Source organism: Lissotriton helveticus, chromosome 3_2 (assembly GCF_964261635.1).
Source record: "Lissotriton helveticus chromosome 3_2, aLisHel1.1, whole genome shotgun sequence".
NCBI lineage: Eukaryota > Metazoa > Chordata > Amphibia > Caudata > Salamandridae > Lissotriton > Lissotriton helveticus.
In genome coordinates this window covers 34,026,142-34,039,480 of record NC_136062.1, presented here as the reverse complement: position 1 = coordinate 34,039,480, position 13,339 = coordinate 34,026,142, and the positions used below count along the sequence as shown (strand labels likewise).

The window sequence follows — 13,339 nt, the reverse complement described above, 5'->3', positions numbered from 1 at the left end:
TAAATCGCAGTACTCCCTAGACACAAGCCATGTGGCATTCTAAACCAATACAACATCTCACACAACCTTTTACATCTTGTCATGAGTCTTTGGTAACCTTGGGGTTGTCAATAAAGCATTACAAATTACATCAATAACCATAATTAAAACCTTTCAATGACCTTTATTAAAAAATATACCCTTTCACAGTCAATAAGGCATATAACACAATTCAATGGGCGCAAGGGTATTTCCTCTACATTTAACGTGCTCTGATGCAGCTTCAGGACCAACAAATAGGGGGTCCCCACACTCTAGAGTCCATTTGCAAAAAGATAGACTCCAGGAATGTCTGAAAACATGAAATGCCTCTCCTGTCAGGCATTCAATGCCCTGGGAAACATTTCCTGGGGGCTGCAAGCCCCTTGAACATTCTATAAAATAGTTGGTGGTGACCCTGCCCTTCCTGAGGAACCATGAAGCAACGTTGCCAACTTTTGCCCTTGCAACAGCTTCTGGGGCACTCCTCTGTGCCGGAGACATGAATATTATATTACCTTTACAGGAATGCAGTTGTCCTCAAAAAACGGATCGAGAGTGAGCTGCTTTTTTATTCAAAACTGAGTGACATTTCCCCTACACTGGAGGACTTGAGGTGTGCCACTTGCTGGGACAATGTGGGGAATGCACTTACATCTTGCCCGTTAGGCTCTCCCCAGCCAATACTTCATTGTGCCAGTGCAGGAGCCTGCAGCTTGTTGCTATTGCCTGTGTCCTCGCAGGGAGGTGGAGGTGTTGAGCAGGGTGAACACCATCGATGCCCAAATACCAAGGCCCCACAGCCTTCTGGCCATTTGAGGGGCACCTGTTTTAGGGGAACCATCCAGATCCCCCAATAGGTACACTCCCCAAACTGTTGCTCAGTGGGCATAAGGGGTTCAGCGCCATTGTCCCTGGAGAGACCTATCCTAGTTTTTGGTGTCAGCTGAAGTCATAGTCCAAGAGTACTCTTCCTCACAGCTGGGCATTATTCTGGCATCACATCATCAGATCTAATGTCTTCACAAATGTCTCTCTCTTATGTAGGAATTTTTAAGTCGAGGTGGAACGTCCCAAAAGCCAGACACTCGTGGCCAATCCTAGGAGGCTGCATAAACACTCCACACCTATTTAAACCCTCCTTCACAGCAACCTGCATGGTCACTTCAAATGGTTTACAGATGGACCTTCTCTAGGAGCCTCAGCTTTGCTTCTGTGGGTTTGGGCTTTCCCAGCCCAGATGCAGTGTGAGGAGGTATTTAACATATACATATTTCTTCTCCACCTCTTTATTTTCCAGGAACAAGATCAAGCACTGTTAACAGCTTTATTAAGTGGGGAGGTCGTTGATGCCCCTGCTGGCCAGCATAGTAATCTACTTAGCCCAGTAGGATGTACAAAGACATGTCATCTGATTATGCCTGAACTAAGGAAACATCACAATTCTCAAAGTGCTTTAAGGAGCATAGATATGACTTAACTGGCTGTGGACCTACACCCGGGATGCATGTTTATCCTAAAACGAATAACTGTCCGGTATCTCTAGGTCTAAGTATGGCGAAACTGCAGCTATACACATTTCTTTCATAAAGTGTAATGTTGTGAGAACTACAGGAAGCACTACAAACTTACACTATGAAGCCCACCCACATTATAAGGTTAACACGAGGCCAGCACCGATCCCTTAAGGCTACCTTCTGTAACAAGCTACCATGTGTTCAGATACTGGGCTGAGCTAGACGGGAGTTTCACATGTTCAGTCGGCACATTTCTCCACCTTCATTATTTATTGCGTGTGTTTGTTGCAGTGCCACTGGTTGATCATCTACGGTGCTTGACTTACTTCAAAGCTTGGCTGGAGTACATTTAAACTGGTGCTAACACTCCTAGGAGTGTTGTAAATTTGGAACTGGGGATTTATGTTTGTATGAGCATATTCATCCTTAAACTCCTCCTTACATTTCTCTAAACCCCTTCCATTTGGTAGTAGATATTCCTCATCTACCTAATCTACTTAGCCCAGTAGGATGTACAAAGACCTGTCATCTGATTATGCCTAAACTAAGGAAACATCACAATTCTCAAAGTGCTTTAAGGAGCATAGATATGACTTAACTGGCTGTGGACCTACACCCGGGATGCATGTTTATCCTAAAACTAATAACTGTCCGGGAACTCTAGGTCTAAGTATGGCGAAACTGCGGCTATACACATTTCTTTCATAAAGTGTAATGTTGTGAGAACTACAGGAAGCACTACAAACTTACACTATGAAGGCCCACCCACATTATAAGGTTAACACGAGGCCAGCACCGATCCCTTAAGGGTACCTTCTGTAACAAGCTACCATGTGTTCAGATACTGGGCTTAGCTAGACGGGAGTTTCACATGTTCAGTCGGCACATTTCTCCACCTTCATTATTTTTTGCGTGGGTTTGCTGCAGTGCCACTGGTTGATCATGTACGGTGCTTGACTTACTTCAAAGCTTGGCTGGAGTACATTTAAACTGGTGCTAACACTCCTAGGAGTGTTGTAAATTTGGAACTGGGGATTTATGTTTGTATGAGCATATTCATCCTTAAACTCCTCCTTACATTTCTCTAAACCCCTTCCATTTAGTAGTAGATATTCCTCATTTTCCCACCAGTCTCTCTAGTCCCTTCCACATTTACTATTTAAACATACACCTGTGTGTCCAGAGAGGTCCACCATTGAGGGGGAGATCATCGCACAGAAAAGTTACGAGAGGTAGAAGTGAAGGTCTCCATACTTCGGTTTGTGAACTGCATTCTTTGATATGTGAGTAGTACTCATTTATGTAGTATAAAATGCAAGGTTTGAATCTGGACCTCAGTTTGTAAGTGTGTGACAGAATGTAGGATTGTGTGACTAAGTTTTTGTAGAGAAAACATTTAGCAGAGAAAGCATTTAGCAATCTTAATTGATGGTTGTGTGGGTATTTGGTTATTATTTTGCTGGTATGGGTGATGTCAGAAAATTACCCCTCTGATTTCCAAGCTCACTTTTGTATTCCCTCTCAGTGCTCCAGAATATTGGGAGAGATTAATACAATGGTGAGACACAGTCTAGCCACAGATTCATTAACTTTTGAATTCTCCCAAGACGCTAGTCTGAATCCAGAAATATTTCAGCAGTACCTCTGTGCACCGGGGGACAGCATCGTACAGCTCCATGATGTTGTCGACTCCAGTCAGCACATCAGTGAACCCATAAAAGTCTCCTATGGTGCGGAAACGTAAGTTTCTTCTGTAAAACTCTCTGTGCCAAACCTTTTAAACATTAATAAAGAATAAACATCAAATGGTATGTTAATACCAGACATGGTTTCTAAAGAAAACCCCAAAAGAATCAACAAAAGACAGGGCTGAGTGAAACCCTGCGCCCTGGTAAATAATCCCCACATAAAGAAAGAAAACCGTACACTCTATAGTCCATTCATCACTGGTAATGAATGGCATGGTAATAGCAAAACAAAACCTATAAAAACACCAAAAAGCTGTTTGTCAATTCACACCATTCCATGACATATTGTTAGTGCCAATACATAGTTTAATGATACAAAGCAAAGACTTTCAAAGAAAGAACCAAAAAAATAAATACTGTCCACTCATGTCTAACCCAGTGTGAAAGAGAAAACACCCCCACCCTACCGACCACCAACATTTGAAAATGGATGATATGGCAACTTCTAAACAAAACCTATGTGGCCAGGTCAAGTGGTCTGTTGAGTACCAACATAAGTTGAGATAGTGATCATCGGTATATAAAACCAGTGCTGAAAAGGGTATAACCCTTACCGCATAGGACATTCACATAGTGGGGAGGGTGGGTAGAGGGTTAATGAATCGGCGGCAGGACTGTGTCTCTACCAGATATTACGTTACCGAAGGTAAGTAACGTTTACATCTGATAGAGGCAACTAGCTGCAGGTTCCTTAACATTTGAATGAAATACCATAGTTTAGCCCTCCTGGAAGAGGGTCTGCGAACTACTCCTACAAAAGTTCTCAAAGAGAACCAGTCGGTCATAACTAACAACAGATCAAATGTACAAAGAAATAGCAGAACAAGAGCTTCGCTCTCAATAGAATCCATGATCACTGTCACAGAACATATAATAAAAAACAACCTTACGGGCCCAAGAGAAAATCCTTGAAGGAAATGGGGAAAAAGCCCTAAAGAACCATCTGTCAGTTATCAGACATTATCCCCTATCCCCAAAGAGGGAAGATGAACCCGTTGGCCAAAAGGCCAGAGTGCAAAACAAAAGTCATATAATCCGCATTCTTTACAACGAAGAGATATCCGTGAAAAAAGTGGCCTGATAAAATCCAAAGAAGGACTCTCAGAACTCATTCCGTTATACCAAGATGAATGAACATCAAAAGAAAGATGAACAATAATACGTCCATGGTATAAATAATTTTGTTTTAACAAAACAACCACTTGAAGGTTACAAAATGCACTGTAAAGAAACTAAAATGACACTAAATAGATTTGAATCTAATATAGATATTCATCTACTATGCCAGTTGTATAAAATGTTGCCAAAAAGATGTATTATCTGGACATACACATCATACATATAAAATTGACAAAATAGACTGAGTGACCCAACAACTCATAGAATTTCGCTGTGCAACGTTTGCTGCAGGATAGCAAGTATCTGGAAAGCTTGCCCCCACATGACCTTCAGTGACATGGTCCGACAGTCTGAACATGACTTCGAGCCGTGGGCACACTCAAAGTACCAAGGCAAGAGAGCAAAGAGAAGTAGCCACAACTCACATTAAAACCTCTTTCTGTTCTCCTTTTTTTTTAAACAAAGACCAAGTATGTATATTGCAAAAGGAAACGCACCTATTAATGCAGTACCAAAATATAACATAAGGAACAATCTAAACATTAAAAAGAAATCATACATAAACTTTATCCTTGTTAGCAACAAGCGCATGCAACAACACTTGTGATATGAAACAAAATGTGATCACAAGTCCGTCTCAAGAAGCAAGAGTCATGATTTCCCAAGGACTTGTGGAGCACAGAGAAAACAGATGCATACCAGAAGAGGACAGGTAATATATAACCTCCAGACAGATGCAAAAAGCATTGAAGGAGAAAAACAAGAAGAGCTTCCGATAAAGCCTAAAAACTCCTACCATGAACTGTATGACCAGAAACAGGTAACGAATTTGCAGCATAAGATACAGAGTTCACTCTGTCATGTTCCAAGGTTGAACAAATGAAATACCTATCTCCTCCCACAGAGGAGAAGGCCGCTAACTTGTGTCTTCCAAAGAATTCACCATAAACTCTGAATTTACTCGCACAACTCATCAAAAATGTAAGTGCTTATAATAAATATGCAGATATGCAGTATGCTCAGAAAGAGAAAACGACCTGCACTATAAAAAGCACAGTCAAAAGGACTTTAATGAAGGATGAACCACAAGAGTATGTATTCAATAGAATACAAAGCATAGGCTCTGAATCCACCAGTGCCATAATAAAAATGACGATCACTAGAGTAGTGAGGACATACCATGATGATTACTCGAATGAGTAAAGGCTAGAGCATCCCTATATACCAGACTTACCACTGACATGCCAACATGTCCCTATGAGAGACAATGAAAGGTCGAAACCATGCATATTTTAGCATACTGCACTGTGTCAAAGAAGTTTTTGACAATATTCCATACAAGAAGACACGTCTCTTGAAAATAACCTCTTGAGCACAAAGCTCATCCTCAGAGGCCAAGGGGCAAAGGGAACCCTACCTCACCATTAAAATCAATATCAACTTAAAAAAGGGAAAATGGTACTGAGAAGAAAAGAAATCTGCCCTCGTAGGAACTCAAACCTTTAGGGGACACGTAGAATGCCCTACAAAGCTTCCTTTTTTCTAAAGAAATAGTCTGCATCGCAAGTAAAAAGACAAGTTACACTAGTAACAGAAAATAAAAAAACAACTATGACTTCGAAGACCTTTGGCTATCACAGAAGTGTCTTAATGCCGCATCAGCTTGACTCCCAAAAAGATGGCTACCATCAAATGGCATGTCAACGAAAGTCGACTGGACAGTCGCAGGGAAACCCGAAGTTACCAACTAAGCACAACGCCTTAATGCCACTGCCAATGCAATGGGGCAAACTTTAGAGTCTGTAGTGTCCACACCACACCTTATGGTAACTCTAGCCGCCTGCTGACCATCTCTAATCAAATCACCAATCTCAGAGCGGAGGTTATCCAGAAGAAATGGCAATATATTCTATAGCGAATCTCATAAAGCATGGGAATATCACCCCAGCACACAAGATGTGTTTGTTGATCTCAAGGTTGAGCTTGGAGAAGCAAAGATGTGTTTACCACATACATCACAACTCCAAGATTCCTTACCTACTGGAGTCTTAGGTATAGAATCTATATCCTGTGAAGAAGTCGCAACCTGAGTCACCAAGCTACGATTGGAAGGCTGTGTATGAAGACAAACTGGGTCCCCAGGCGCAGGCAGGTGTCTATGTGCAATATCCCGGTCCACTGAGGCTCCCGACTCAGGCTTGGCCCAAGTGCCTAATAAAATATTAAACAGGGCCTCCCCAAACAGAAGAACAGGTTCTTCCCCTGTCTGTCCCTGAAAAAGGACCTCACTCAAAGGGTCTGTGAACCTTTGCACTGTAGGAAGAGACAAGCTTAAAACCGTAGCCACTTTTCTTATCATGACTGCAAAGGATGAACTAGCCGTTATAGCAAGGCCAGGGGTAGAAAGCAACCCTGATGCTGGGGAAGAATCAAGGCCACTAGCCTCTCCCAGAGCAGACAACTAGATCTCCTCCATCTGAAGCACATTAATGTTGGGAATGGGCTGAAAGAGCCCTGCCTCAATCGACAAAGGCTGTCTTTCCGCAACCTCTTCCTGAGAAGGAATCAAAACCAGTATATTCCCCTCAGTTTGAATAGTTAACTCCGCATCCGACGTCGTACGACACCTACACGCAGAAGGAGATGCAACTTCAACCAATGGCACCGACGTCAGTGTCGCAGTTGGGTGATCGAAGTCCGGCATTGTAGGCTGAGATCCCAAAGGACTGTGGACCTGCAGCAAAGCGGTGTCAGCCGACGTCAACTGGCGTCAACCTAACGACTTCAACAGCTCAACCTACACTGATGATGGCGCCCCACTCAACTCCTTGGGGCCTAAAGCCAATCCAGGGGGAGATGGAGTCTCAAAGATGAGGTGCAAGGAAGTATAATATTCCCTCATTTGAGCCGTCAATGCATGGCTCTTTGAAACATGCGGAAACGCGGTGCGGAGTCACGTACGGCCTCCTCAACCGCCGAGCTGGAGGAACCATGGGAGGCGGAGTCTCCATGTGATGAAGTCTGAAAATGCCCTTACATTTTGACTTCCCCCGAGAACGACGTCCTCCAGGCAGACTTCGGCTCCTAGATTGACCCTGCAAACGCTTTACCTGGGACGACGAAGACCGAGGCTGGGAAGCCTCTGAGGATCGTAACACAGGTACCGCCATCAACTTCAAATGCCGCTCCTTGAGAGACTTCGGCTTCAGTTTCTGGCAGGAGCCATAATCCTCGGCGCCTTGGTGCTCGCCCAAACACCACATGCAAATTGTATACAAGTCCGTCACCAACATATGTTGGCTACAAGACCCACAAAATGGCTGCAGGGACGTGGGAGGTGCGGCATACAGTAGGACAGTATAGAGAGGGGCTCCAGGGGTTCACAAACAGGCTGCAGGGGATGAGTTGTACATCGAGGGTAGGAGGGGACTACATTTCGGCTGCAGAGGGTGGGGAATGGTTATATACAGAGGAGCCCAGTGGAGACATGATGGGCTGGTGGAAAATTAAAAGAGGGAGAGTAGCTGGGCACTTAGAGGGCCTGCAGGGAGTGGCATGACTACAGGATACAGGGCAAACACTCTGAATGAAGGAGGCGGACATAAAAAAACAGATGCAGAGGAGGCAGGGAACACAGAGAAGGGCTATAGACAGATTAAGTAGCAAGCAGTATGGCTGCAAGGGCAGGGTGCACACTATGGTTGAAGGGTTGCAGAGCAAGACAGAGGAGCTACAGGGGGGCATGGCAGATAGTTGAGAGGTGGGGTAATTGAGAAGCTGTGCATAAGGTGATGCAGAAATACACAGAGAGGCTACAGAAGCATTGTAGTACTATATAGGGTGTGTAAGGCGTGGAGGGACACCCAGGGGACAGTAGCAGTGTGGCATGGTAGCAGAGGGGCTTGGGTACAAAATTGGGTTGTAGGGGCTTTGGGCAAAAAGATGGGAAGTGGGGGAAGCAGAGAGGCACACATGGGTACTTTTGGGGGCAGCAGAATGCACAGCGGCTGCAGGCATTTGAATCAGGGGCATGCAGAGAGGCTGCAGAAAGCCATTCTTCCACATAACAGACATCATATGCCAATCATATCATCATACATCTAAAAAACTAATATTAATGCCCCTTCCATACTTTTCATGAAACATTGCCCCAATGTACATGAACATTGCGAAAAATGTTGTAACAAATTAAACATGGGGTTTGGACTGGAGTGCTACAGAAACACCCCTACAAACTGTGGGCTTTACTTTTTTTTATATATCTGCCAATGTCTGCAAACATCAGAAGAGATAAAAATAATTGGTGCAGGGAAGGGGGCAACTTAAAGTAACCCCACGGGGAACAGAGGTCATTAGAGCCCTTTAGGAGCACATAGGTACACAGGGGTGCCTGCCATGTACTTTTTAAACATGGAAGTGTTCCTGGAAAATCCAAGAGGTGTGGTGGCGTGGCTCACACATTGGGCAGGTAAGGCAGAAGGTGGCATATAGAGGGTGCATTGGGGAAGTTGCTCACAGGACTGCAAGGGATTAGGATACATGGAGGAGAGGCAAGGTCAAACAAAGTGGCTGCAGAGGAGGCAGGGGCATAAACCATTAGAGTATCTACCATCAAACAATTTAATTAAAATACTTTTTGTTATCCATATTATTCTCTGCCAGTAGAAGTACAGAATGCAGGGCGCAGGGCACTGCTGATCTTGTATTGCTACTTAACAATTCTAAAATGTATGATAATGCTGCAGAGCTGGTTTTATTTAAGGGTCTAATTTTCTAGTTATCTTGGTTTACACAAAAGTGGAAAATTGTCTGTTTGTCTGTCTGAAAGTATTTGAAGAAACTTCAATCTTATGTTGAGTGTCTCTCTAGTCTGAAGGTTACTTAGCCAATTATGATTTTCAGGCTATTTTACCGACATCAATGGGAATAAATAAGAAACATTAATTTTTTTTCTTATTGAAATATAAATGGCTGCACACTTGTTGTTACTACTCTAACATTTTGAGGTGAGTGTATTGTTTTACTGTAGTAAACTACTTAGCACACTAACAAGCTAAAATCATCAAGTTTAATAGGCAGTGAAAGAAACGAATGGAAATTTTGATATTTCACTGCCGAAAAAAATACATAATGGTATGAGTTAATATAAACATGAACACGAAGAAATTAAGGAATCTAAAGATGACCAACTGCCTTAATGAAGAAATAGAAATAACCCACTGAAGGGAGGATTTACTTGCAGATGACCACCATTCAAACAAGTGAAGAATCTTACATTTAAAATATTGCTAGGCTACAAACTCTTCTATAAAAATATTGTACAAGGCAGGATATGACAGGTTTGTTTTTGCTTCATACAACACATGACGTGAGGAGAAATTATATGATCTAATTAGAAAGGAGGATGGGCTTTGCCACAATTGAACCATTATTTGTAGCCATTAGAAGCAATCACTGTCATGCAAAAATGATGATATATCTTACCTCAAATACAGGGAAATTGGGACGACTGTATTCAGTATAATAATGTAAGACCAGAAAGCCAGAAACCCAGAAAATATAGAACTGTTCATCACTTCTTTCCAACGAAGATACGTTCTGAAACCGCTACCAACATAATGTTCCCAGATTGAATTTCCTATTGCCAGAACAATTCCCATACATACCAGGAAAATAAAAATCTGAAACAAGAAAGGTAGGGTTCATGTGATCAAGATTAATTTTATGAAAAATGCATTTTTGTTGTAATGTTATCTAAAAGTAGATTATTGAGCATATTATAACATGTCTAAACAATGTATTGTAGCATGGAATGCAGGTTTCCATACATTATTTGGAAGGTGAAAACGTCACCCGCATCAATACTGCACAATAGTAATCCTTGTTTAAAGACCATTATTAAGGAGAGGTTCTCAGGATTAGCTCATAAATCCAACCAGACACCAGGGACAATGAGAATGAAAGGCTTCATTTAGAGTTTGTCAGTGCTGATCCACTCTATTTCGAGTTGTAAAAGCAATGTCGTTATACTGTGAAGCTTCTACATGTTTTCCTAGTGTGAAGCCCTGATATGCTACCCTGTCTACAAAAGGACGGTAATTCAACTCCATTGGGGAGGACTGTCACTGAGCATGTTAAGAATCCATCTCTTCAGTGGCTGTATTAGACCTAGCCAAAACAATGGAAACATTATCAGAAGAATATTCCAAATGGACCTTACTGCACCTGGGGCTTGAAACCTGGGCCGTGAAGGCGATGGGGGTCCAGGTCAAACGCCATCCGGGGGCGGGAAGCCCTCCCCTGCCCCATTTGCATCAGGGTTAGGAAAGGGGTGACCAGGATTGGTCCCCCTAGAGCAAGCATGGGCGTCCCAATCAGGGGTCGGGCAAGGGGGGGATAAAGAGGCCCGCAGGCCACAAGGAATCACAAACACCCCCCACCCCCTTGCCAAGGAGAGAGAGGAAACCCTAAGTAGCATGGCGGAACAAACACAAGGAAGGTAGTAAAAAGAGAAAACTTACTAAAAGGTAGATGGAAGGCTCTCACAGTGTCCTTGGGATGCCGCATGACAGGGGCACTGAGGGAGCCAAGGGACGGCATGCCGCCATAAAAAGAGTAGACGTGATGCCCCTGCAGGACCCTTGGGATGCCTCACGGGAGGGGTACCGGGGGAAAAAGATACAAGGACTCAGTTTCAGGAAATATAGAGTAGTTGCTCAAGTAAGGTCCTTGGGATATCACACAGCAGGGACCCCCTGGGAGCAGGGAGGGCCCACAGAAGGGCACAGGCAAAGTGGGACAGCACTTGCAGCCCGGGAAGGTCCAGATGGAAACCCCCCAAGTCGGTAGCAAGTTGAAGCCCAGACCCATAAATCAGAGACCCAGACAGGGGGTCCCTCCGCTCCCGGGAAACTGAGGAGAATGGGTCCATACTGCAAGAAAAACTAGGGCGAAGACCAGTAAATATGAAGATGTACCATGGACAATAAATTCACAGTTGATATGACCCTGAAGTTTGCAAATGTTTAAACATGTGATGTTGAATAAACTGCACCTTTTAAGGCACCAAAAGCACATTGATAGTGGTGATTTAAGGTATTAAAATTGCAGTTTAGTTACAAACGGGCAGGAAAGTGGGGAGGGGGTGACTCGTCACCTGGAGGGGATTTCCCTTCCTGCTTAGTACCAGGAATTGAGCAAAGCCCTGTAAACTGTTAACACACTTGTAAACCATTTGTGAATGTGGTGCTTGGGTCTTGGCCTAGCAGTGAACCAAGATAGCAGTAACCTAACTAGCTCCGATGCGCGCAGCTGTAATTCTGCAAAACTATCCGCATTTATGCACTCAACTTGCACTTGGGAGGCTGATACTTCGATACGGCGGTACCTGCAAGTGCAACGGGGTTTAATCGCAGAACCGGGCAAATGCGAACTGGCGGAAGCCCTGCCGCGTGCACATCTCTCTCATGCAGCCCCTACCCCGAGTTGTGGAAGTTTGCTTGTTGGCGTCAGAGGGCCATGACCCCGCGCCCCCCGTGTGGAGGCCGACAGAGGAGGCGGTGAGACCGGGGAGGGCTGGATGAGCTTGTCAGCTCCCAAATTATTTTGGGACCTGGGGGCCACCTGCAGACTCCGTGCTTGGTGGATGTGCGCCATTCCCAGACCGGACAGTGGGAGGCCTGGTCAATTAAGGGGAAATACAGTAGAGTGTACAGCAGACATTTGTTTCCAGCCATAATTCCAGTAAATGCGGACTCCGCTCTTTGCTGCCACGGTACCTCTACATCCTGTATTTAAGATTACTGCCTGGCTTGGACTCTCGATCTTTAGTGGACCTTAGTTGCAACTGTTTCACTTATGATTAATGGACACTGTTGGCAGCTATCGCTCATTAGAGGGTTGTGATTTGAGGGCCTGAGGATTATTGCTGCCTGTACAGTACTCTCCCTATCTGAAACCCTTAAGAACTGAATGTGCAAGATAGTGAAGGCGAGCACCCACTGACTGTAGCATGTGCCCTTCTATCCACTGATCATGGGCAAATCTATGCTAAACAACAACGCTTAACCTTTGAGACCAAGAGACAATCCAAATTGCCTTCACTAGAACTTGACCATGCCTCAATCGGAGAGGAGAATATGGGGAGTGATTCCCCAACCCCACTGAGGACTTTAAAGCATTGCTGATGGAGATGAAAACCAGCTTATCAGTTATTGACGGCAAACTTGACTCCCTCACCAAGCAAATGGATGATATGCAACATTGCACTGACAAGCAGCAAACGTGTCTGTCAAATGCCGAGCATCGAATCTCTCATATAGAAGATGTGCATACTGAGCCAGCCAAAACGGTGGGAGAGACAGAGCAGGAATTGTGCAAGATTCAACTAAAAAAATTAGGTTTGGATGCCTGATCAAGAAAAAATAATGTTTGGATACTTGGAATACCAGAGTCCACTGCAATTGGGCGCACAGAAGACTATATTGAAAAACTGCTGGTCTCTATGTTTGGTGCTGCAAGCTTGTCTAAGACCTTCGTGGTTGAACGCACGTGTCGTTCTCTGGCCACTTGACCGGTCCCGGGGGCACCGCCTCGGCCCATAATCTCCAATTTTTGTAATTATTGGGACAGAGACCAACTGCTATGACTGCCACAAAAGGAGAAGGATAATAGCTATGAGGTGCGTCTTTCCTTCTTTCCATAAGTCGAACAGGATGCCCGGCCTGCTGAGCTTGTGTCCAGAGGCTCAAGATCTCAAAGCGCTAGCTGGAGAAGAGTAAGGACCAGCGTTTGGTGACCAAGGACTGTCTGACATTCTCCGAGGGCATGTTGGAGGTTTCTGGGAGCGCACCATGAAACTCCAAGGAGCAATGGCTCTGGGTGCCTGAGGGCAAAGTGAGGGTCTCAAGTAACATGCTGAGGGCGAGGAAGAAGTTA

At 44.2% G+C, this 13,339-nt stretch overlaps 1 protein-coding gene across 6 annotated transcripts in view; it reads right to left on the bottom strand.

Annotated features, from left to right (window-relative positions):
- Window positions 1–13,339, bottom strand: part of ATP8B4 (ATPase phospholipid transporting 8B4 (putative)) — a 4,589,528-nt gene that overhangs the window by 2,893,477 nt on the left and 1,682,712 nt on the right. For all 6 annotated transcript variants that reach the window (XR_013609828.1, XR_013609825.1, XR_013609826.1 and 3 more), the window contains one exon: window positions 9,887–10,083. Coding sequence is in view for 2 of the 6 variants with exons in the window: in XM_078684774.1 (XP_078540900.1) it covers window positions 9,887–10,083 (197 nt within the window). In the remaining 4 variants the exon portion in view is untranslated. The remainder of the gene's footprint in view (window positions 1–9,886; window positions 10,084–13,339) is intronic.